The sequence below is a fragment of the Callorhinus ursinus genome, unplaced genomic scaffold (genome assembly GCF_003265705.2).
Source record: "Callorhinus ursinus isolate GAN/ISIS: 27379988/994484 unplaced genomic scaffold, GSC_fseal_2.0 scaffold15, whole genome shotgun sequence".
In the NCBI taxonomy this organism is placed as follows: Eukaryota; Metazoa; Chordata; class Mammalia; order Carnivora; family Otariidae; genus Callorhinus; species Callorhinus ursinus.
This window is the reverse complement of record NW_027397077.1, coordinates 42,072,419-42,097,786: the sequence shown is the minus strand read 5'-3', so window position 1 is coordinate 42,097,786 and position 25,368 is coordinate 42,072,419. Positions and strand designations below refer to the sequence as shown.

General features: G+C 45.6%; 1 protein-coding gene across 4 annotated transcripts in view; it reads left to right on the top strand.

Moving 5' to 3' along the window:
* Positions 1-24,946, top strand: part of TMEM40 (transmembrane protein 40) — a 33,622-nt gene extending 8,676 nt beyond the window's left edge. For 2 of the 4 annotated variants that reach the window (XM_025885695.2, XM_073901665.1), the window contains 10 exons: positions 6,858-6,938; positions 7,616-7,738; positions 14,485-14,538; positions 17,070-17,105; positions 17,454-17,486; positions 17,878-17,925; positions 21,161-21,232; positions 21,314-21,388; positions 21,911-21,973; positions 22,719-24,946. In XM_025885695.2, coding sequence (XP_025741480.1) covers positions 6,866-6,938; positions 7,616-7,738; positions 14,485-14,538; positions 17,070-17,105; positions 17,454-17,486; positions 17,878-17,925; positions 21,161-21,232; positions 21,314-21,388; positions 21,911-21,973; positions 22,719-22,738 — 597 coding nt within the window. In that variant the 5' untranslated portion in view covers positions 6,858-6,865 and the 3' untranslated portion in view covers positions 22,739-24,946. The remainder of the gene's footprint in view (positions 1-6,857; positions 6,939-7,615; positions 7,739-14,484; positions 14,539-17,069; positions 17,106-17,453; positions 17,487-17,877; positions 17,926-21,160; positions 21,233-21,313; positions 21,389-21,910; positions 21,974-22,718) is intronic. The other 2 variants (XM_073901667.1, XM_073901666.1) reach the window with 2 other exon arrangements.
* Positions 24,947-25,368: the final 422 nt, after the last annotated feature.

Here is a 25,368-nt window from a genome sequence, read left to right as displayed (position 1 = left end):
AATCCCCACTCTGCCTCCCTCCTGGTGCACATGAGGATCAAGTGAGCTGGGCGGGGAAAGCACTGTGAGGCTTGATGTCCCCTAGTATCCCTCCCACCCTAGGCCCAGGCCCTTGTGACAGCGGGAGCTTAGGAAATGTGGGCTGAAGTGAAGGGGAAATCCAGTTTAGCAAGACCTGTGGGTACAGAGGCCCTGGCCCCACCAGTGACTCAGCAGGGCTGGGCCCTTGGGAGAAAAGTGCTAGAAAGTCAGGCATTCCATTTCCTTGTAGGATCAGTCTAAGATATGGGGGTGGGGGGAAGGGCAGAGCACCTGCAAGAGGGGATTTTAGGAACCTCTAACCAGGGTCAGGGAATGGGGCTTCTCTGCTTGGGCAGGGGTTGGATTCGAGTCCACCTGTCAGCTGGGAGACCTTGAACAAGTCACTTGTCTAACTGAATCCCAGCTTCTTGCTGCATAAAATAAGACTTGCGTTCATGAAATAAGATCTTGGGAAACATGCCATGTTCTCTTTCCTCTTTCTGCTTTCCTCACTTCTCCTGTCTCAACGCCCCATGGTCCATCATGCTTCAGAGGAGGTCACACGCTGTGCCCTTGAGCTTTGGAAGCCCGTCCCAGAAATCCCTTGGCCAGTGCCTGATGCTCTGCCATCAGTGCTGCCCTTTTGAGTTAAGCATTGCCCCGTGCACCGATCCTTGAGCTTCAATTTTTTCTTGAATCCATTTATCCTTTCTTATAATAGAAATGTGGGTGGAGGAGGGATGGGGCAAGGACATTAAAAGGAGAAATAGGGCTGCCTCAGGTCCCACCTCCATGATCATTCCATTTCCCTCGCTCCTGACGGAGGAGCTGAGCAAGTGCCTGGGGCGATTCCCCTGGCAGTGAGGACACGGCTCAGTGCTCCACCTCCCCGGAGGGCATGGAGGGCACGGAGGGCTGACTACAAGCCAAGTCAGCATCATTTGCATAGCACTCCCATGACTTAGTGGCTTCATTGCTGGTGCTAATGACAGGGGCCTGAGGAGAGCTGACAGCTGCACTCCTTCTCCCAATGTGAGCTAAACAACTCCCTTTGCTCAACCACTTACTAGCTACGGCCCTGGGAAAGTTTCTGAGTCTCCCTGTGCCATCTAGAAAGTGGGCACAACCCCGGTGAGTTGTCACAGAGTGGTGGTGAGGAATACGTGAGATGACACCTGTAAGGTGCTTAGAGGGTGGCCTGGCAGCTGGGAAGTACTTGGTTGTCATCATCATCGTCAACATCATCATTCTTCCTTTTTTGCCAGGCCCCGTGCAGGCTTCAGGTGTCACAGAAATGAGTCAGTCTTAGTTTGTCCCCCAGCTGGGTTCAGGCTCTAGTGGAGGAGACACACCCCGCTGAGCCCTGAGCAGAGATCTGTGTGTGACCGAGAACAGTGGCCCTAGAGTTGTGCAACAAGGTGCCCTACCCTGAGGAAGAAGAGTCTGGCACAAGGCAGAATTGACGAGGCTTAGGAGAGAGATATGCCCGGGGACAAGGCAGGGGTGCCCTTTGGGCCTCCCCCCAATCTCTTTCTTCTTTAGAATGGCCTCCTGCAACTGTTCCCCATGTGAGACGTGGCCCCTTGCCTCTATGCCTTTGCACATTGTCCCCTCTGGCCCTTCTAAACTCACCCCAGCATTCCTTCCTTCAGGAACTTTCCCTGACTGACCCTGGTCTGATTTGGCCCCTGGGTTCCCATAGCCCCCTGGTTTACCATGAAATTCCTTGAGGACAGGGATGCAACTTGTTCACCATGTATTGCCCAGTTCTAGCACACAGTAGGTGCTCAGTTAACAGACGTAATGTAGGAGAGGGAAAGTGTGTATCAAAAGTCTTGACTGTAGGGGCGCCTGGGTGGCTCAGTTGTTAAGCGTCTGCCTTTGGCTCAGGTCATGATCTCAGGGTCCTGGGATCGAGCCCCGCATCGGGCTCCCCGCTCAGCGGGAAGCCTGCTTCTCCCTCTCCCACTCCCCCTGCTGTGTTCCCTCTCCCGCTGTGTCTCTCTCTGTCAAATAAATAAATAAAATCTTTAAAAAAAAAAAAGTCTTGACTATAAAGTTTTATTTTTCTCAAATAACAAAAAAGCAGGCAGTTGCTGGCAAGGGCCTGGCAGCTCAACAATGTCCCTGCATTTGCTTTGGCTTTTCCTCATGGTCACAAGGTGGCCACTGTTGCTCCTGCCATCACATTCATGTTCAAGGAAGGAAGGAGAGGCAAGACACAGCACCAGCACTGTTGGCTTCTTTTGTCAGGAGAAGAAAACCCTTCCCAGAACCCCAGCCAACTTCAGCTACAAGAGAGGCTGACAAAACAAGTATCTAACTGGAGCTGGAAGAACAAAATTGCAGTTTCATTAACAAGAAAGAAAGGCAGTGGTGCTGGGGGAAGGAGGATTAAGGGAGTAGGGTAAGGAGGGTGGGTATTGGCTAGGCAACTAGCGCAGGGCTTCATGAAGGAGGTGGCATTTGAGCTGTGCCTTCAAGGTCAGATACAATTTTGACGATAAGAAAGAATGGCCTAGGGGTGTCTGGGTGGCTCAGTTGTTAAGCGTCTGCCTTCGGCTCGGGTCCTGATCCCAGGGTCCTGGGATTGAGCCCTGCATCAGGCTCCCTGCTCAGCAGGAAGCTTGCTTCTCCCTCTCCCACTCCCCCTGCTTGTGTTCCCTCTCTCGCTGTGTCTCTCTCTATCAAATAAATAAATAAAATCTTTAAAAAAAAAAGAAAGAATGGCCTAGGTCTGGAGGCCTGAAATCATCTCCTCTGGCATTTATTCCACACCTGCTCTATACCAAACATTGTTCTAAGTGCTTTACACGTTTTAATACATGCCATTTTAACAACACTATGAGATAAGCACTATTACTGTCCCCATATTACAGATGAGGAAACTGAGACAGCAAGAGGTTAAGTAATTTGCTCAAGATCCCACAACCAGGAGTGTTAGATAGGATCCAAGCCCAGTTGGTCCACCTCTGAGGCACAAGGAAGGCTATTACCTTGCCAAGGTCTTGGTAGATTAAGAGTAGATTCTGTACCAAAAGCAAACGAACAAACATACAAAAAACCCAAACTCATAGATGCAGAGAATGGATTGGCAGTTGCCAGAGGTGGGGGTTGGGGATGGCCAAAATGGGCAGTCAAAAGGTACAAACTTCCAGTAATAAAAGAAATAAGTCATGGGGATGTAATGTACAACGTGGTGACTATAGTTACTAATATGGTATTGCAGGGGGTGCCTGGGTGGCTCAGTCAGTTAAATGTCCAACTCTTGGTTTTGGCTGGGGTCATGATCTCAGGGTTGTGGGATTGAGCCCTGTGCAGGGCTCTGGGCTCAGCGTGGAGTCTGCTGGAGATTCTCTCTCTCTCCCTTTGCCTCTGCCCCTCCCCCTGCTCACGCATGTGCACATGCATGCACTCTCTCTAAAATAAATGAATAAGTATTTTTATTTACTTATTTTAGAGAGAGAGAGAGAGCATGAGTAGGGGGAAGGGGCAGAGAGAGAAGCAGGCTACCCGCTGAGCAGGGAGCTTGATGTGGGACTCAATCCCAGGACCCTGGGATCATGACTTGAGCCGAAGGCAGACGCTTAACTGACTGAGCCACCATTGCCCAATAAATAAATCTTTAAAAATAATCATTATAGGGTATTCCATATTTGAAAAGTTGCTGAGAGAATAGATCTTAAAAGTTCTCATGATAAGAAAAAGAATTTGTAACTATGTATGGGAATAGGTGGGAACTAGACTTATTGTGGTGATCATTTCACAATGTAGAGAAATATTGAATCCTTATGTTGCACACCTGAAACAAATATAATATTATATGCCAATTATATTGCAATAAAAAATTTTAATACAATTAAATTTTTTAAAAAGTAGATTCTCTAGACCAGTGGTTCTCAAGTGGGGGTGATTTTCGCCCCCAGGGGACATTTTGGTAATGTCTGGAGACATTTTTGATCGTCACAACTGGCTGGGGGATGCCACTGTCATCGAGTGGGAGGCTTGACATCTCACAATGCATACAATGGCAAAGAATCATTGGTCCCAAATGCCAGGAGTGTTGCGGTTGAGAACCCTAATCTAAACTAATCAGAGTAGTGAAGCTATTCCTTCTCCCAGTTGAGGACTTAGACTCAGAGCTGAGAGAAGAAATAGGGGAGACTTTTAAATGAACTGTGCAACTCAGTTATGTTGCTGTAACAAATAGACCAGATCACGGTGCTCAAATAAGAGAGAAGCTTATTTCCTGAGCACGTAGCTGATCAGAAGCAGATTCAGGTGGTTAGGCAGCTCTGTGCATGAGGCCTGGCAAGACTTAGATTTCCTTTTGACTTCTTGCTCAGGAATTCCCTGGGGTATTAGCTTGTTTTGCATGATTGAGGTGGTTCACCACCCCCACCCTACCCCCGTCCAGTCTGGGAGTCTGCCGCTCCAGCAAACACAAAAGGAGGAAAGAGGAAGTGGAAAGGCAAGCAGAAGTTGTTATGTCCAGAGCTGACACCCGGCTGTATCGCCTGTGAAAGCAGATGGTTAAAGCTTTAGGAATTTTGGGAGCCAAAGATTGTTAAACCCAACCATTATTAAATTAGAGAAATGTACAATTAAATAAATTCTATTAAAAACAAAGTTAATATGTACTCAAAAGGTATCACTTCCTGATTTATTTTGCTACCTTCTGCTATTACCTAGGTACTTGAGATTTTCATACCTGGTTTATCTGTATGGTAGAAATAGCGCATGGTGTGTTCTATGGCCCAGCACTTCCCAACTTCTCACTCCACGACCTCACGCTGGTAGTTGGAAATCAGCCACAGTGGGAGTGTTTACACCGTAGAAATCGGTAAACTGCAAATCAGAGCTCGATGGTTTGTTCTGTGGATTGTCTGCGTTTTAGAAAGTGATCAAGGGACGCCTGGGTGGCTCAGTCGGTTAAGCGTCTGCCTTCGGCTCAGGTCATGATCCCCGGGTCCTGGGATCGAGTGCCACATCGGACTCCCTGCTCCGCGGGGAGCCTGCTTCTCCCTCTGCCTCTGCCTCTCTCTCTCTCTGTTTCTCATGAATAAATAAATAAAATCTTAAAAAGAAAGAAAGAAAGAAAGTGATCAAGAAAACACTAATAGGGAGCCTGGGTGGCTCAGTCGGTTAAGCGTCTGCCTTCGGCTCAGGTCATGATCCTGGAGTCCCGGGATCGAGTCCCGCATCGGGCTCCCTGCTCAGCAGGGAGCCTGCTTCTCCCTCTAACCCTACCCCCCTCTCATGTACTCTCTCTCTCTCTTATTCTCACTCTCTCAAAATAAATAAATCTTAAAAAAAAGAAAACACTAATAATGCAGATTGAACCTAAAAATTGCATTGCACCTGCAGCCATTACATTGTGAGTAGCAGAAAAAGTTGAGAAAATACTCTTCCAGAATTTGAAAACTGATTCGATTCAGCATTGCTCATCTCACTGGCAAACTATGACAAGAAATGCCTTAGTTGATTCACTTTTTTCTTATCCGTTAAGGTGAAAGAAAACAGCAGCTAACATTCACACTGGGAATACTCTGGTTTATCAATGATGTCAGCAACTTTTTTGCTGAATCTGGTAGTAATAAAAAATGTATAGTAGTCTGATTTTGTGCCCCTGTTATTGGTAATGGACTTAGAAACACTGATAATGGGTTTTGGGGTGTATTAAACAGAATGTGGGTTCTGGAGTGTCTCCGTAAAATAGGGATAATGAAATGTACCTTGCAGGGTTATTTTAAGAGTCAAATGAGACAATGTTTGGGGAAGTTTTGTTGTCTAGAAACTACAATTCAACTGTGAGGAGCCATGAATCCCAATTCCTACCTGACTGGTTTGTGAGCAGGCTCAGATAAGCCCTTAGTAAAACCCATGAAGGTCTACACTGAGACAAGATATGGGCATATTACATTTATAAGTACTTACGGAAAAATCATTGGCGATTTTTAAAAACTTTTTTAGATTTTATTTATTTATTTGTTTGTTTGTTTGAGAGATTGAGAGAGTGAGCATGTTCAAAGGGGAAGGGCAGAGGGAGGGGGAGAGAGAATCTCAAGGAGACCCCACACTGAGTTCGGACCCAAGGCAGGGCTCAATCCCATGACCCTGAGACCCCAACCCAAGCCAAAATCAAGAGCCAGACACTCAACAGACTGAGCCACCCAGGCGTCCCTACTGGCAATTTTATTATAACAAAAACAATATTGTTAAAAATTTAGAAAATGTAAAGTAAAAATCAGAAGCTAAAAAATACCCATAATACCACCACCCAGAGATAACCACTATTTATATTTTGATACAGCTCCAATAACTATTAACTCAGGATCATGTGTGTTTATTTGGACCCCCACCTGTGCCCTGAGACTCCTCAACAAGATCATGTTGAAGAAAGTCCCAGACATCATTTAATTTCATCATAAAAACTTCAGTATCCTTACATTTAAGGACACTTCAAATCAATATAACCTCAATATAAATATCACACCTAAAAAAATACTCTGGTGGAGGATGTTTATAATGAGGGGAGGCCATATGTGTTTGGGGCTAGGGGGCATGTTGGTTATCTCTGTTTGTACCTTCCACTCAATTGTGCTGTGAACCTCAAACTGCTCTAAAAACTAAAAATAAGTTATTAATATTATCAAAAGATGATCCACTATTCAAATTTCCCTGTGTATTCCTTTTTTTTTTTTTGTAAGTTGTGCTCTTGTACTTTTAAATATTGGGTGTTTGTCTTTTTCTTCTTTGTTTGCCAAGGTCTTTATATGTTAAGGGGATTAACTAAGGTGGTACTAATTACTTACTTCTTATTGTTATTCCTCCAGGGAAAACCATGGAGACATCAGGACCCTCCTCCCAGACTCCAGATCACAGTCGAGTCCATGGAGAAACAGAAGATCTAGACTGTATGTTTGCCTTCTCTCACCCTCTGGGCAAAGCCACATGGGAGGTAGAATCCAGCAATGGGTGGAACAGAAGAAGACCTTGCTCCCCTCATGTGGCACAATGGCTCAAGTCACAGTTGAATCCTCTAGAGAAATAATGTTTTACACACACACACACACACACACACACACACGCTTGGTCCAGTCTGTCCCCTAGAACTTTCTAGCTTTGGGGACCTTCAGTAGCTCCCCACATCCCAAGGGGGATCTGGAGGCTTGGGCTGGCACTGGGGAGGGTCCTCAGAAGGCGGGAAGGTTCCTGTGCTACTCCACAATTGGGGATGAGAAGGTTCACTTGACCAGATCATCCCTGCCATGTAATTTAGAGTGAATCTTAAGTTGGCCACTATTGTACACAGTCTGGTGGACTCTGGGCAGGATGGGGGGCTTAGAAGCCCATCTCTGGTTTCCACATTCAGAGAAATTTATGCCTTGGGCCTTCCTTGAGCCCCTGGGGCCTCTGAGAGCTTGGATCTCCTGCACCTTCCATTGGCCCTACTTTTTTGGGGAAAGTGTCCCAGAGAATCCAGTCATTCCTGGCCCCCAAGGCCAAGTAGATGCCTGGGGAGGTCTTGTTGGTCTCTGGGGTGGGAAGGGGCAAGAAGCACTCAAGAAACTTTTCTGTGTGTGCCTCCCAGATGAAGAGACGGATTTCCACAAGTCAGACAGGGAGGCTGGACTCCTTTCTCATGAACAACCCAAGAGAGACGAGTCTTCTACCTCCTTCTCCTCTTCCTCCCTGTCATCCTGCTCTTCCTCAGGTACAGAATATTAATACATATGTATATATTCACAATATTATCCAAGAAAAGCATTTACATGGAAAAGCAACGCCCCATAATCTCCCACCTTGATACTTTAATTCTATTTTTCCGTATCCCCTTCCAGACTGCATCTATCAGTACACATAACTTGTATATAGTTATAACTACCAGACAGACAATTTTGTCCTCTGTTTAAAATGTTTTGCTACCGTATCCTGGGCATTCTGACAGGTTATTCCGTAATATCTTGGCAGCTAATTTTCATGCTTACCAAAAGGTCCCTCAAGCGGCTGCATCTCCTGTAAAGTAACATTGAGGTTTATCAGGAGCAGTCTGGTGTTGAACCCAATGCATCTGTCTCCTCAAGCAGCCTGCCTAAGTCCAAATCCTTCTTTTGACACTCACAAGCTATGTGTCCTTGGGTAAATTGCTAAACCCTATATGCCTTGGGGTCCTCATCTGGAGGTTGGGGATGGTAACAGAAGTTACTACCTCATGGGATTATTGTGAGGATTACCTTCTTTACACTTGTCAAGTCTTAGCACCCATCACGTAGTAAAAGCTCTAAAAAACAACTGTGAAGATTATCCCCCAACAGTGCACCCCAATGTTTATAGCAGCAATGTCCACAATAGCCAAACTATGGAAAGAGCCCAGACATCCATCGACAGATGAATGGATAAAGAAGATGTGGTATATGTATACATTGGAATATTATGCAGCGATCAAAGAGATGAAATCTTGCCATTTGCAATGACATGGATGGAACTAGAAGGTATTATGCTAAGCGAAATAAGTCAGTCAGAGAAAGACAATTATCATATGATCTCACTGATATGAGGCATTTGAGAAACAAGACAGAGGATCATAGGGGAAGAGAGGGAAAAATGAAACAAGACAAAACCAGAGAGGGAGACAAACCATAAGGGACTCTTAATCTCAGGAAACAAACTGAGGGTTGCTGGAGTGGTGGGGGGTGGGAGGGATGGGGTGGCTGGTGATGGACATTGGGGAGGGTATGTGCTATGGTGAGCGCCGTGAATTGTGTAAGACTGATGAATCACAGATCTGTACCCCTGAAACAAATAATATATTATATGTTAATAAAAAAAAAAAAGAAAAAAAGATGATCCTCCAACCTTCCACCAGTTTACCATGCTCGTAAGCAACCTTGCTCAAAGGTTTTTACTTTTTGAATTTTTGGCATAAACTGTGTTCTCGGGATCAATTCTCCACAAGTCCTTCAGTGGGTTAACAGGAAATGAATATCTCCCATTGGGCCTTGATTACAAATCGCCATATTATTCTCCAATAGAAAGCAGAATGTCCTTTCATTTTTATTCTCTTAATTCAAAATGTTAGGCTGAATGGATAGCACCAGCAGTGTCATGCCTGGCATTTATTGAGCACTTACTATGGGCTATGTACTGTTCCAAGCACTTTACATGTAATAATTAAGTTCATTCTCATAGAGACCCATTGAGGAAGGTGCTATTATTATTCCCATTTTACAGGTGAAGAAACTGAGGCACGGGGAGGCTGACCTGCTGTCAGAGGGCTCAGTAACCAGCTTGGGATCCCTGGAGGTCTTTCCGGGACTGGGGAGCCTAAGGGGTGGGCTCTGGTCTACTCTTTCACCAGAATGCCTGCACTAAGATCTGCTTTACGGAGTGGGCTTGGGCCTGAGGTTTTATTTGGGGGAAGAATTCTCAGGCTAAATCCTAAAAAATGCTTACAAAGCCCTGGCCTCACATCCTCACATTGCAAATGATGAGACTGAAACTCAATACTATAAAATCTATGCTTATTTCTCCAGACAGAGGAGAGTGAGTGATTGGTGGGTCCAGTGGGTTTATTTGTAGTCCTCATGAGACTGGAGAGGAAGCCACTGCCCTTATTATTTTTTTCTTTTAAAGATTTTATTTATTTCTTTGAGAGAGAGAGGGAGAGACAGAGAGCTCAAGCACGGGGAGGGGTAGAGGAAGAGACAGAAGCAGACCCCCCCTGCTGATCAGGGAACCTAATATGGGGCTTGATCCCAGGACTCTAGGATCATGACTCAAGCCAAAGGCAGACGCTTAACCGACGGAGCCACCCGGGTACCCTGCCACTGCCCTTATTAAAAAGTACAATTGACCCTTGAACAACATGGGGTCTAGGGACCCTGACTCCCCATGCAGTTGAAAATCTGCATATAACTTTTGACTCCCCCCAACTACTAAAGCCTTCTGTTGACTGGAAGCCTTACCGAAAACATAAACAGTGATTGCTACATATTCTGTATCTTGCATGTATGATATATTGTATTCTTACAATAAAGTATGCTAGAAAATAAAAAGTTATTAAGAAAAGGAAGAGAACATACATTTATAGCACAGTGAGGTGACAAATCTGCGTGTAAGTGGACCCGTGCAGTTCAAACCCGTATTGTTCAAGAGTGGACCATATATAAACCCATCCCCTGTTAGGGTTAGCCCTGAAAGAAGAGCTTCCAGGTGCAAGGGGGCTTTTGCCTGTCCTTTTGTTTCTCCTCCCTGGGTGGGAGGTGACATTCTGTCTTCCGATTGTGGTTGACCCTCAGGGGCGCTGCTCCCCTACAAATGTTCTCCCCCAAGTGTGGCTATGAGCCCCTTCCCTCAGGTCTCCACAGCACACATAGGGACTACCTGTAGTTAGCAAAACAGAACACCAGGAAAAAACAGCAAGAAAATCAACAGAAGCACAGAGACATACTGATATCAGGATTCAAATCTCTGATCCACAATGGGTTGGCCTGCTGCTAGAACTCAGACCCTGCCCATTCTTTGGGCTTAGATGGCTCCCAAGGCCCCAAGCCTGGTTGGGTAGCTCACTGCAGCCCCAGCCCTCCTCCACACTCAGGACCCGAACTCATACTCTAGCATCCAGTACTGCTCTCCCTACATTTCTTTTTGTTTTCACTGTATCCTGTTATTTTTTAATTAAAACTTTTTATTGTGAGAGGTGCCTGGGTGGCTCAGTCAGTTGGGCGGCCAACTCTTGATTTTGGCTCAGGTCATGATCTCAGGGTCATGAGATCAAGCCCCATGTCAGGCTCTACTCTGAGCACAGAGCCTGCTTAAGATTCTCCCTCTCCCTCTCCCTCTGTCCCTCCCCCTGCTCATGTGCACTCTCTCTCTCTCTCTCTCAGCAAAACAAAACAAAACAAAACAAACTTTTTATTGTGAAAGATTACACATAGGAACACTGTAGAAAATGTGGAGTATATAAGGAAGTTAAAAGAATAAGAAAATCATCCTTTGCTCTGTCACCCAGATATAACCACTAAACTCATATTAGTGTGTTTCCTTACATTGACTCAATAAATATTTATTGAGCACCAGCTATGTGCCAGGCTCTGGGATGGATACTGGGGGCACCAACAACAAAGTGTGACTCCTTCTGCCAGGGTTAATTTTTTAAGTGACTGAATTAGAGTGTACATACAAAAGTTGTCCTCGTTTTAGACAACATATAATTCTATAATGCCTTTTATAAAAAATACTCTTGATCTCAGCTCAGGTCTTGATTTCAGGGTCGTGAGTTCAAGTCCCACATTGAGCTCCATGCTGGGCATGGAGCCTACTTAAAAAAAGTTATATAAGGGGCGCCTGGGTGGCTCAGTCCTTAAGCGTCTGCCTTCCGCTCGGGTCATGATTCCGGGGTCCTGGGATCAAGCCTCATGTCAGGTTCCCTGCTCAGCGGGAAGCCTGCTTCTCCCTCTCCCACTCCCCCTGCTTATGTTCCCTCTCTTGCTGTGTCTCTCTCTGTCAAAATAAATAAAATCTTTAAAAAAGTTATATATTATGAATAAACCATAGAGAAAGCTAAAATATAATGTTCATTTGTATGTTGATGGAGGCAGATAGAATTTGGAGTAATTTTTGCTTTCATTTTCTGTATTGTTTGAGATTTTGCAAAATGCAATGAAAAAGCCTTTTATTTTAAAGATTTTTATTTATATTTGAGCGAGCACGAGAGAGAGAGAGAGAGAGAGAGAGAGAGAGAGCCCACAAGCAGGGGGAGTGGCAGGCAGAGGGTGAAGCAGGCTCCCCACTGAGCAAGGATTCCTGATCCGGAACTTGATCCCAGGACTCTGGGATCATGACCTGAGCCGAAGGCAGACACTGAGCTACCAGGCACCCGAAAAAGCCTTTTTTTTTTTTTTAACACTGATTAATATTTATAAAATACAGAAAAGAAGAAAATAGAAGCCAACCAAAATCCTATCTTCTGAGATAAATACTGCTGTTGTAATCTTGACGTACTTCTTGATACCTTTTTCTCTGTATCTAGCTGAGATCACGTGCACTGATTTTAAAGCAGTTAACTGGCTTCCTGGAAATTTGAAATTTATCCACGATTGAGTAGGAGTTTCCCAAGCACACTGAGGGACATTAGCCCTGGTGGGAGCCATCTTGGTCATCCTAAGGAAAAGGGAGTCCTCTGGACCTGAAACCCGGAACTTCCTGCAATGCTGACTGTCCAAGAGTGCAAATAAATCTGTCATTCTTCAAGTCTTGATCAAGCTCCTCCTTCAGGCACCTTTAGATGAGTGAGGACCCGGGCCTTGTCCTTCAGGAGCTCAAATGGTTGGAGACATGAACACCACCACCACTGGCCCTCATGCCCACCATGTCAAGTACAGACAGTTGATACTATAGTAACCCCAGACGAGGGAGGGTCAAGATGAGCGTGAGCTGGGGCAGTTGGAAAAGCCTTCCTACCCCTTAATCTTCAAGATAAAGGAGACAAATGGGAAGGGCCTTCCAGGTGGGAACAGAGTCAGCATGATATGGGGACACAGAGATGACACAGCCGTGTGCTTGTAATATGATACCTCGGATGACCTTGTCTTATCTTCATGAAAGCAGCAGTGGAAATATTAAATGATTTGTTCAAGATCACACAGAAAGTTTATGGCAGATCTCCTACCCCTCCCATCCCCCAAAGACCTCTCTTTCCTCCAGACCTTCTCATATAGGCTAAATTCTGAGAACACCAGAACCAATGTATTTCAGGCTCGTTCCAGACTGAGGTTCTCCTACAGCTTGTGTTTGTTCTCTGCAGAGAGCAGTGATGAGGACCAGCACCCAGGAGTAACTGGACAACGTCAGCAAAGCCAGGGGGCGGGACAACCCCCCGGGACAGCTCACCTGGTAGGCAGTAGGCCTTGCCCTTTCTCCTTTGCCCTCCCCCCACAGCTCACCGTTGAGTCTCAGCAGGACCGAGCGTGCCTGCGTGAGGATGTTCCTCATGGCATTGTTTATAGTAGGGTGCCGGTAGCAAGCAGCCAAATGTCCGACACCAGCAAAGTACAGCCTGTCCTGCCTACAGCTCTATTCTTCACATATCTCTGAAGTGAAAAAGAAATATGTCAAATCATATGATTCGTTTGACCTCATACATACTCTAAAAATTCACACGTATGTGGTGATGAGTATGATGGGAAGGAAAAATAGCAAAATGTTAGTAGTGGTTATCTCTGGATGGTTAAATGATGGGTGATTTTTGTTTTCACTCTTTTGACCTGGTCCTATACTATAAATATTATACAGTGAGCATGTTCTATTTTGACAACCAGGAAAAGAATTTTGGAAAAATAAAAATTTTAAATAAACTGTGGCCTAAATGGATTGTGGCAAGAAAAGAGCATGGGGGAGGGGCGCCTGGGTGGCTCAGTCGTTAAGCGTCTGCCTTTGGCTCAGGTCATGATCCCAGGGTCCTGGGATCGAGCCCCACGTCGCGCGTCGGGCTCCCTGCTCGGCAGGAAGCCTGCTTCTCCCTCTCCCACTCCCCCTGCTTGTGTTCCCTCTCTCGCTGTGTCTCTCTCTGTCAAATAAATAAAATATTTAAAAAAAAAAAAAAGAGCATGGGGGAAAGAGCCTGGATTAATCCCTAGAACAGAACCTGGCACACATGAGATGCTGAATAAATGCTGCCCTTGAAGCTGGAGTTGAGTTCTGGGTTCTGTTTCTGAAGATAAAAGTGATGAGGGGGCGCCTGGGTGGTGCAGTTGGTTAAGCATCCAATTCTTGGTCTCAGCTCATGTCATGATCTCATGGGTGGTGAGATGGAGCCCCACTGCTGGCTCCACGCTCAGTGGGGAGTCTGCTTTAAGATTCTCCCCCTCTGCCCCTCCCCCCACTGTGCATGTGCTCGTGCACGTTCTCGCTCTCTCTCAAATAAATAAATCTTTTTAAAAAAGGGATTAGGATTGCAGGCTTGGGTGTCAGATCTGGGTTTGAACCCTGGAATTTCCACTTACTGGCTGTGTGACCTTCAGGGAATAATTTAACTTTGTGAACCTCAGTTTCCTTACCCATAAAATGGGGGAGGGAGAGGTACGAATACCTTCTTCATAGGATTTCTGTAAGGATCTAGTGAAATATTAAATATAAATTACTTAGTTCCATATTGATACCTAGTAAGTGCACAATAAATGGCAACTCTTTTAATGACTTTGAAGGAGGCCCAGGTCCACTTAGACCCTCAATTCTTTTTCAGGAAACTGACCACAGTCACCTCTGAGTGTGTGTGGGGAGTTAGAAAGGGTAAAGGGAAAGTACTTGTAAGGCTGCCTTGCCTCTTGAGGACTGCCTGGCTCACCCCCAGCACAAACAAGGACCATGTTACTTTTTAAGGCTTCAGATGTGCAGGAGATGGAAGCTGCCCTGGGGTGCTGTGATGGGGAGAGCTGACTAAAGGGGGTTGTCTCCACTCAGGTGCTGAGCATGAGGAGCCTGACCTTTTGAAGGATGAGCTTCAGCTCTATGGAGGTAAGTCACTGTCCAGTGGCTTTGGTGAAAATGGAATTACACAAAGGACATGAGGGCTTTGGGCTTTGTTGGACAGAAACAAGTTCATGAGGGTGTTTCATGGCCGAAAAGTGCTAGGAAAATATAGGAGATATGGCAAGAAAAATGGTCAGAACATTGGCAAATGGGGATGAAAGCAAGCATTTTCTGCTTTGGTGAGCCTGTCCCGGAATCTCTTCTGAACTATAACCTTGACTTGCAGGGCGACTTAGTTCAGTCACCCGATCTTTCTGGGCCTGAGCTTCCCAGCCAGCAAAATGGAACATGATTAGCACCCACTGTCTTGGAATAGTGGGGTGCACAGGAAAATTAAGGATCTCATCTCAAAAAAACTCATGTTATGGAATAATTATCTCCAGGCTTCGTGATTATTACAGCAAGGAGATATAAACATTATGGCACTTTGCTTGGAAGCACTTTGATGAAATGGGGACAATTTGTAAGAATGAACCAGTTAGCCAAAAAGCCTAACAAATGCATACTGCAGTTAAGAAAACCCACTTAACTTTGTTTAATACAGGGGGTATCTGGCTGGCTCAGTTAGTGGAGTGTGTGACTCTTGATCTTGGGGTTGTGAGTTCAAGCCCCATGTTGGGTATAGAGATTCCTTGAAAAAAAATCTTCATTTTGTTTAATCCAACATTTCTATAATTTACATAGTCTCCTAACACCTGATAATAACCCAAGAATCAACAAGAAACACATACACATTCTAAGAAATGTAAATGAAATATTTTAATTTCTGCATCAAGATATTACCCATGGCTGCCTCTGGGTGGTAGCCTTGTGAGTAATAGTTACACTGTTTTATTTGCTTAACTGAATTTTCTGATTTTCTTTCTTCCTTTTTTTTTCACACAAAAACAAGTACTACTTGGTTTACAAAAATGTTTTTAACTACTCAAGTAGTGTAAGAATAGTTTCACTGGGTGTAAAATGAGGGAGAAACTGTTACATTTACATATATTTAAAAATGTTTTTGGGGGCACCTGGGTGGCTCAGTCGATTAAGCCGACTGAGTTAAACTCTTGATTTCGGCTCTGGTCATGATCTGAGGGTCATTAGATCGAGCCCCACGTCTGGCTCCATCCTCAGCGTGGAGTCTGCTTGGGATTCTCTCTCCCTCTCCCTCTGCTCCTCCCCCCCTTAAATAAATAAATAAATCTTTAAAAAATGTTTTTGGGGTGCTTGGCTGGCTCAGTCAGTGAAGCATGCGACTCTTGATCTCAGGGTTTTGAGTTCAAGCCCCACATTGGGTGCAGAGATTACTTAAAAATAAAATGGTTTTATTTCTTATCATAAAAGAAATTCATATTTACTCTAGAAAACATAGATATCACCACAAACTTGTGAATTACTCCCCCCCACCAAGACATTGGAGGTTCTTAGTAAATTACACTCTTGGAGTCTCATTTCATGCCATTCTAGTAGGTATATCCTCCATACCCTCAGCACTGGCCACTCTTAAGTCACCTGCAGATGATGCTTCCTATTTGCATATTAGCCTTCAAGACAGTCCAGCATGTTGATTGTTGTGTGCTGAGTGCCCCCTTCTGGTGTCTGTATCCTGGGGCTGACCCAAACGTTGGAAAGTGTACCGGCATGGTGACTACTGGTGGTGGGGGCAGGGGGCGCTACCCGGGGTCCTACCTGCCCTTGAGGGGAAGGATTTGACAGGTTAGGAGAGAAGTCACCAGGAACTAGAATAGGCACCAAGAATCAGGGTGAATGGGGTGGGTAGGCCACCCTAGACCAGATTAATGAGGAGGCTGTGGCTTGGGACAAGTACATAGGGCTCACATCACCCTCAGCAGTGCAGACAAGGAGCTCAACACTCAGGGTGTGGGGCTGGGGTTCCCAGGATGCAGCCCAGCTTGGCTCCCCCGAACTCGGCCTGGTGGGGCTGGGTCCACGTAGCTGAGTGTCATCACCTGCATCTTGCATGGTCAAGAACAGGCACAGGTTGCAAACTGGTGCCCACATGTGTGCAGATGTGTTTTATCTGGCTCATAGAGCATTATTATTATTATTATTATATTTCATCAACTCATACTTTTTCACATTTAGACATCTCTGAAATCAGGATGCATCTTAAAATCACTGGCAACTTACAATTAAAATTGGCAGTGGTTTTCCTTACATAGTAACGTATAAAATAATGTCATGCCTCACAAACGATGACATCTTTGATTCCGTGGAATCCAAGAGTTGCCAACCTCTTTTATAATCAAGAAGTTGGTGTAAAAACCTGGATTTCTGGCTTTTCGTCGGAAATTTGATGACCTATAACACTAGACAGGCATTCCTACTGTGGCTGGTGGGTGGTGGCTGCCCCTTTGGAAGGAATAGGCTTCCAGCTTGCTCCAGTCACCACTTAGCCCACTCAGATCATATGGAAAGTCTCTGAGTGAGATCCACCTTCCCCACAGTGTAACTTCTCCCCACCCAGAGGATAAGGGATATTTGTGATCACTGATTTTCCTTCCATGTAGGTGCCCCTGGAGAGGTGGTGCCCTCTGGAGAATCAGGTGAGTGTCCGCTTAGGGGGGAGAGATTGTCAGTACGGATGATGGACAGGTCTGGGCACTGTCTTTCCCCTGGAAGAACCAGCTACTGTTGGGGTTCATGGGTGTGAGATGGGGACTCCAAATCCAGTTGGGGTCCTGGGACTCTGACCTGGGCTCAGAGGGTTAGAAAAGGGTTTCAGGCAAGAGGAAAAGGGATTGCAACAAGCAACTGATAGATGGAAAGCTCCTTTGGGGGCTGGAGAATTTGACGTGACTTCTTCAGAGGTCACCTACTTCCTCTGCTAGGGTGCAGGCACCTGTTAAGGTCCCAAGCTAGCCTGGCACTAATGTTGAGTTTCTAATTTCCAGGACTCCGAAGAAGAGGCTCTGACCCAGCAAGTGGTAAGTACACAAACTCCGAGAAGAGAGGGGGAGGGGGCCTGGATTCCGGGGTTTAGGACAGGACCAGACAGCCTGAGAGGGTGGGTCAGTCACAGCAGGGATGCCATCACCAGCCAGAGTGTCTCCATGATTCTGGAAAGGGACCTCCAAGCTCAGGAGAAAGGAAACAGAATGCAGACTCAGGCCTGTGTGGAGAGGAGGGGGGGTGAGTGGGGGCCCCAAGGACAGATAGCCCCACATTCACAGCTTTGCTCTGACTGGTCCTGTGGTGAGTGTCTTCTGACCCAGGAAGAAGAACCCAGGAGGGCCAGTCTCAGTGAAGCAGGGAAGAGAAAACCCCAGCAGCTGTCCCTCATCCAAATTCAACATTCATCTCTCTCTTGTTCCTAAGGAGAAGTGGAGGCCTCTGAGTTAAGAAGACTGAATATAAAGAAAGATGGTAAGGAAGTTGGTGCCCCCAAGCTGCTTCTGCCTGTCTGGTCCAGATTTCTATGGGCAGAAATTCTGCCAGTGGCCTAGAAAAATAACGATCATAGCCCACCTCGGTTGTGTGCCCTGTTTGCAGACTCCTCAGCTTAGAATCACCTCAAGAAGGTGGTACGGACTCCCATTGTGCAGATACGGAAACTGAGGCTCAAGGATGGAGTGCGGGCTTTCAGCGAGCGAGTGGCACAGCCTGGGCTTGAACCCTGGTCCTGTGCTGTTTCTGCTATACATGGAGTCACAGGGATGATAAGTGCCCCCTAGCCCGCTGGCCACAATGGGGAGCTGGAAGCAGGGGTAAGGAAGCCTTGAGGTTAGATTAGCTAGACTCTAGAGAAGGAGCCGTAAGAACTGGAAGGAACTCCTTCGCTCTGAGCCAGGGGTCTGTGAGGGCTTCAGGGAGGAGGTCAAGGGAGGGACAGGAGACCAGGGTGTTTGATTAAATAAATGGCAGTTGTCCTAGAAACATCTGGGGTTGTTGCAAAGGCCCACCTTCAGGGAGTGGGAGACCTGGGTGTGAGCCCCTGACTCTGTCTCTCTCCAGCTAAATGAACCAGGATTTTAGAGCTTTCTTGGGCTATGAAATGTGCCTCATTTGAATAAAACTGAGATTCCCAAAGTGCAGGGCATGACATTATACCCCAAAGCAAGAAGGTGATTCCCCTTTCCGCTCTCCTTCCTAGAGCACGAGCTCAGTTTGGAGCCCCTGAGCCTTTAATGCCACCCTGACCCTTATTCATTGCCCTTTGGACACAGACAGCAGAGCCACCTCTATTCTCAGCCCCTTGACTGAGTCGAGGGCCCTGTGTCATCTCCCCAGTGACTAGCCCAGTGCCTGGCAAAGTGCCGCAGGGCCTCGCTCACAGAGCACGCCTGAGCGCCGGCCCATGGCACAGAACCCACTCTCAGTGCCTCTCCTTGGAGAACCCTCCAAGCTTACATTTGCGCTTCTGAGCATGGGGCCCACAGAAATACGTGCGCAGAGATTCATATGTATTTGGTGCAGCATCACTAACAGCAAAAAATCAGACACTTCTAGGTTCATCAATGGGGGACCAGACAAATAAATTAGGTTAAGTTTATACCATGGAACACTATGCAGCCATCCAAAAGAACAGGGCAATCTACATATGTTCTGAGATGGAAAGACAGCCCTGATCTATGAGAGGAAGAAAGGAAATGATAGAGCTGTAGGTGTACAAATGGGTCCTGCTTTTTTTTTAAATTCAAATATAATTAACATACAGTGTTATATTAGTTTCAGGTGTACAATAGAGTGATTCGATTATTCTGTACATTTCTCAGTGCTCATCATGCTAAGTGTACTCTTAATCCCCTTCACCTGTTTCACCCCTCCCCCCACCTCCCCTCTGGTGACCATCAGTGTGTTCTATTTAAGAATCTGGTTTTTTTGTTTGTCTCCCTTTTTTCTTTGTTTGTACATTTGTATGTTTGTTTCACTCACGTATGAGTGAAGTCATATGGTGTTTGTCTTTCTCTGATGGACTTGGTTCACATAGCTTTATACCCTCTAAGTCCATCCATGTTGTTGCAAATGGCAAGATCTCATTCTTTTTATGGCTGGGTAATATTCCATAATATACACATACCACATCTTTGTTATCCATTCATCCATTGATGGACACTTGGGTTGCTTCCATAATTTGGCTGTTATAAAGTTACAGTAGACATAGGGGTGCATATATCTTTTCAAATTAGTGTTTTCTTTTTATTTGAGTAAACACCCAGTAGTGGAATTACTGGATTGTATGGTAATTCTATTTTTAATTTTTTGAGGAACCTCCATAATTGGCTTTCCACAGTGGCTACACCAATTTTCATTCCCAACAACAGTACATGAGGGTTCCTTTTTCTCTACATCCCTGCCAACAGTTGTTATTTCTTGTCTTTTTTATTTTAGCCATTCTGACAGGTGTGAGGTGATATCTCATTGTGGTTTTCATTTGCATTTCCCTGATGATGAGTGATGTTGAGCATCTTTTCATGTGTCTCTTGGCCATCTGGATGTCTTCTTGGAAAAATGTCTGTTCATGTCTTTTGTGCATTTTTAATTGGATTATTATTATTATTGGTGTTAGGTTATGTAAGTTTTTTTTATATACTTTGGATATTAACCCCTTATCAGATATATCATTTGCAAAATCTCCTCCCATACACTAGGTTGCCTTTTTGTTTTGTTGATGGTTTCCTTCACTGTGCAGAAGCTTTCCATTTTGGTGTAGTCCCACTTGTTTAATTTTGCTCTTGTTTCCCTTGCCTCAGGAGACATATCTAGAAAGAAGTTGTTACAGCCGGTGTCAAAGAAATTACTGTTTATGTTTTCTTCTAGGAATTTTGTGGTTTCCTATCTCACATTTAGGTCTTTCATCCATTCTGAATTTATTTTTGTGTAGGGTGTAAGGAAGTGGTCCAGTTTCATTCTTTTGCATGTAGCTGTCCAGTTTTCCCAACACCTTTTGTTGAAGAGACTGTCTTTTTTCCATTGGATAGTCTTGCCTCCTTTGGCGACGATTAATTGACCATAAAAGCATGGCTTTATTTCTGGACTATCTATTCTGTTCTGTTGATCTGTGTGTCTATTTTTGTGCCAGAACCATAACGTTTTGATTACTACAGCTTTGTGGTGTATCTTTATATCTGGAATTGTGATACCTTCCTGCTTTTGGTTTTTTTAAATGTGCATATATATGCCTGGAAAGGTTTTGGCAACCACCGCTTGCTTTTAAGGAGGGGGATTAGGGAGGGAAAATGGGGCATTGTGAAACTTTTAGACTTGACACATTTGCATTTTTTACTGCATTTAATATTCATTTGACAAACAAAAATATTGGGCAGCTCTGCAAGCCTGGCAGTGCTTTAGTCTCTGAGCAAAATCCCTACCCTCCATCCTACTGAGAGGGACAGAGAATAAATCTGTTTCACATTTTTTTCTTTGTTTTTTGAGAATAAGTGTGGAAATAAAAATATAACAAATTGAGGGGTGTCAGTGTTAGAAAAATAATAAAATGAGATAAAGCCTGGAAATGGGGTGCTTTTTTAGTTGGGCTGCTCAGGAGCACCTTCTCTGAATAAAGTTACATTGGAGCAGAGACAGGACTACTTTTAGTAACAAAAAAAAAAAGAGAGAGAGAGAAAGAAGCAAATAGTAATTCCCACCTCTGCCTTTACAGATGAGTTTTTCCATTTTGTCCTGCTCTGCTTTGCCATTGGGACCTTGCTGGTGTGTTATCACTATTATGCAGGTGAGGGCCGCGGGAACAGGTGGGGGGATAGGAGGGTCCAGACTTGCAGGCTGACCATTCTCTCCCTCGCTGCCCTCGCAGACTGGTTCATGTCCCTTGGGGTCGGCCTGCTCACCTTCGCCTCCCTGGAGACCGTCGGCATCTACTTTGGGCTGGGTAAGTTCCCCCCATACACACCCACACACACAGACACACACACACCCAGACTCTTTAGGGGTGGTGGCTGGACAGATGCCCACTAAGGGCCAGAAAGCCACCACCTAAACATTTTTTAAAGATTTCCTTATGCTCGTGTTTTCTTCCTAACCACTTTCAAGGTCACGGTGAGGTCATTGGCAAAACCCCATGGAAAAAATGGGCAGCTCCACAAAAATGCAACAAAAACAGTTTAAAGTGGCAAACAAACAGAATTAGCCAGAGATCGAAAACAAGGCAGTTCACGGAGTGGGGTACTGAATTCACTGAATTTCCTGGCACTGTTATTGCTGTTCAAGGTCATTGTTTTTAATAATAATAACTCCAGTACTATTATCTAAGCTCAACCTGCTGCCTGAAATTCCACCACTAATCCCTGTTTGTGTGGGTTAGGCCTTTATCCGAGCGTGGGGCGGGGGGAGTGACCCTGGGTCCCTTGCTGGGGCACAAAGCTCAAGCTCCTTTCTCTCTGTTTGTGAGCAGTGTACCGGATCCACAGCATCCTGCATGGCTTCATCCCCCTCTTTCAGAAGCTTAGGCTGATGGGTAATGTTTCCATCCTTCCTATGTTCACCATCTTCCTCCCTATCAGGGTCTTTGGTTGGAAACGGGGCTTAGCCTATAGGAAACAGCACAGGGCCTGGAGTCAGGGACCCCTGCCGATTCACCAGCTTTGGGGCTCAGGATCATCTTTCAGCCTCCGTTTCCTCCACTGGACCATGGGTGTAGTAATAACCACTGCACAAGGGTGTTATGCAAAACCACATGAGGAACGGATGCGAGAGGGCTTAAGTGTGGAACACTGTAGAAAAGTGAAGGGAATCTGGGTGTTCCTCATTCTCTCATAGAACTTTACGTTTACCCGAACACCAGTTTTGCCAGGATTTTATTTGCCTATTAGGTGTGCTTCAGTTATGTTGCACATGACCGATGAAGGAATTGAGGCCCAGAGAGGTGGAGTGACTTGCCGAGGGTCACACAGCTAGTGTGGCTGGGTTGGGCTGAAGGAGATCCTCTTTCTTTCTGACCAGCAGCTCTGTGCCTCCCATGAGGTCTCAAAACTGAGAGGCCAGGGGGCTGTGTGGCTCTGTGCTGGGGATTTCTGTCTCTTACAGCCCATTGAATTCATAAAGGGGAAATTCGTTTCAGTGGCTGTCGGTCATGGAGACCCGTGGCTTCTAGGGTGACATTATCCCAGCTGTGAGGAGTATTTAGGCACCTGGGGGGATGATGGAAATGAGGCCTGGCTGCCTTCAGAATCCCATGCCATCCTGCGGGCTTTGCTTTCCAGGATTCAGGAAGACCGACTGAGGCCAGTGCTGGGCCGGCAGCCGCGCTGGGCCCCAGTATGACCACCACTGCATCCCCTGAATGTGCAAGGGCAGAGCCCCATTCTGGGAGACACGCGGGCGGGCCAGTCTAGAGCAATAAAGAGAGCACTTTTCCTTCCGTGTCGTCTGAACGTTGGCACCAGCCTGGACCCAGGTATCATTTGGGCAGTATTGGCATGCAATCCAGCTGCCAGGATGGAAAGCAGAGGCAAGGTGCCAGGCCTATGCCCTTTGCGGTTCCTGGATCAACAGGAGGATTCTAGGATGTCACTGCTCTCAGGAGACAGTAGGAGACCCCTGGGCTCTGCAAGCTGTCATTCGTGTGGGCTCCTGATTCCTCTCAAATCCCCAGGCCATCCAGGTGGGGTGAGAGAGGAAAGAGAGCCCACTGCCCCGAGGCAGGGAGCCATCATGCCGGGCCCCTAGGGTGAACCTGATACAGGCGAGCTGCTGGGGACTAAAGCCACAGCATCAAGGCATCTTCTCTAGCCCCATTGCCTAGTGCCAGCCCCGCTGCCTTGGATTCCATTAAGATTCAAATAAACGTTTTCTTCCCTGGACTAAAGAGAGTCAGCTAAATGTTCCTTCAAGTTTCTTGAGCATGAGAACACATTTGGAGTCTCCTTTGACCCATCTAGTCAGGGAGGACACCTTGTCTATTGGATAAAGTATAAAAGGGAATAAATGTACAGCCCCTCACTTAAGGTCCAAGACTCAAATTGCACAAGTTCAGGAAGAGGGTTTTGCAAACTTTCCTATGAAAAGATGTGGGGCTGCTAGGTGCTCTAAGCCCAACAAATACCAAATGAGTGAAATAGAAGCACACATACACAAAAATCCCTTGCAAACTTGGGTTGCATAAATGGAGGTACAGAGTCTAGATTGAAGGAGGTGATAGTACACCCTACTTTACACAGCTATTCCACACCAATGCACATATTCAGTTCTAGATTAACATCTCAAGAGCAATAGTGACAAACCAGAAAACAAACAGAAGAGACCAGAGTGGGAACAGAAAGAATGACTGAAGAAACGAGAACTCTTCAATTTACAGAAGAGAAAAGTGGGGCCTTCTCTGAGCTCACAAACTCTTGGAGGATACTTGCTCAAGTGCTTATGATGGTCCAAGTACAGTCACATATGTTATCTGATTTAATTCTCACAGCAGCCTTGAGATGTGTCAGTCATCCCCATTTTGCAGATGGAGAAAGAGACTCAAAGAGCTTTAGTAACTTCTCAAGTTCCCACAGTAAAGCAAGTGGCACAGCCTCCATTTGAACCCAAGCTTATGTTCTCCTTTTGCCAAGCTGCCTTACAGAGCTTAGCCAGTCTAGTCCCCCACTCCAGGCAAAGCAGCCCCGAGACAGCGGCACTTTTTCCCAGACTTTGGGATTTCTGAGTTAGAGAGTATTTTTTTAAAAAATGAGAGGAACGGGGCACCTAGCTGGCTCAATTGGTGGAGCATGTGACTCTTGATCTTGATCTTGGGGTTGTAAGTTCAAGTCCTGTGTTAGGTGTGGAGATTACTTAAAAATAAGATATTTAAAAAATAAATAAATAAAATAGGGGCACATGAGTGGCTCAGTCGGTTAAGTGGCCAACTCTTAATTTCGACCGCTTAGGGTCCTGAGATTGAGCCCTGCGTTCGGCTCCACGTTTGAGGGAGGAGGGCGTGGAGCCTGCTTGAGATTCTCTCTCTCCCTCTCCCTCTGCCCCTCCCCCACCCCCACTTGCATGTGTGTATGCGCTCTCTCTCATAAATAAATAAATAAATAAATAAATAAATAAATAAATAAAATTAAAAAGTCAAAGGAGGGCTGCCAAGTCTTTCCCTTGCTAATTGGAGACAATAAAAATAACAAAAACCATCAACTATCAGCATCATTTTATAAAAGAAAGAATAGTTTTACACCAAAAAAGCAGGGAAATTATCAGCAGAAACAAAAGAGGGTTTTAAATGAACAAAGCTTGGGGTGCCCAGGTGGCTTAGTCGTTTAGCATCTGCCTTCGGCTCAGGTCATGATCCCAGGGCCCTGGGATGGAGCCCTGCATCGGGCTCCCTGCTCCGTGGGAAGCCTGCTTTTCCCTCTCCCGCTCCCCCTGCTTGTGTTCCCTCTCTCGCTGTGTCTCTCTCTGTCAAATAAGTAAATAAAATCTTTAAAAAAATAAATAAATGAACAAAGCTTTATGGAAATTTTACTGCGTGTCCTTTTTCCTCAAATCCACCATAGTCTGGTGAAAAAAAAAATCATTCAGAAACCACAGAACTGGAGAATTTCCAAGGACTTTTACATTCTCTTTTTCTACTCTCGTTCTAAGACACCTCTCTCAATGAAGCTTGCAGCATTATTTCAGAAGAATAGTGACCTCCAAGTGGGGAATGTTCTTGGTGGTCACGATTGCAACATTTAGCTCTGAGCCCAGCCCTGACATGGATGCCCGTGGCACGGTTCTCCGCCTTTACTCCTCTTCCTCAAGATGGTTTTGTTGTTCTGGGTCCCTTGCATTTCCACACTGAGTTTTAGGAGCAGCTCATCAACTTCACAAAGAAGCCAGTGGGAATTGTGATACGACTGCATTGCATCTGTTGATAAATTTGAAGAGTATGGT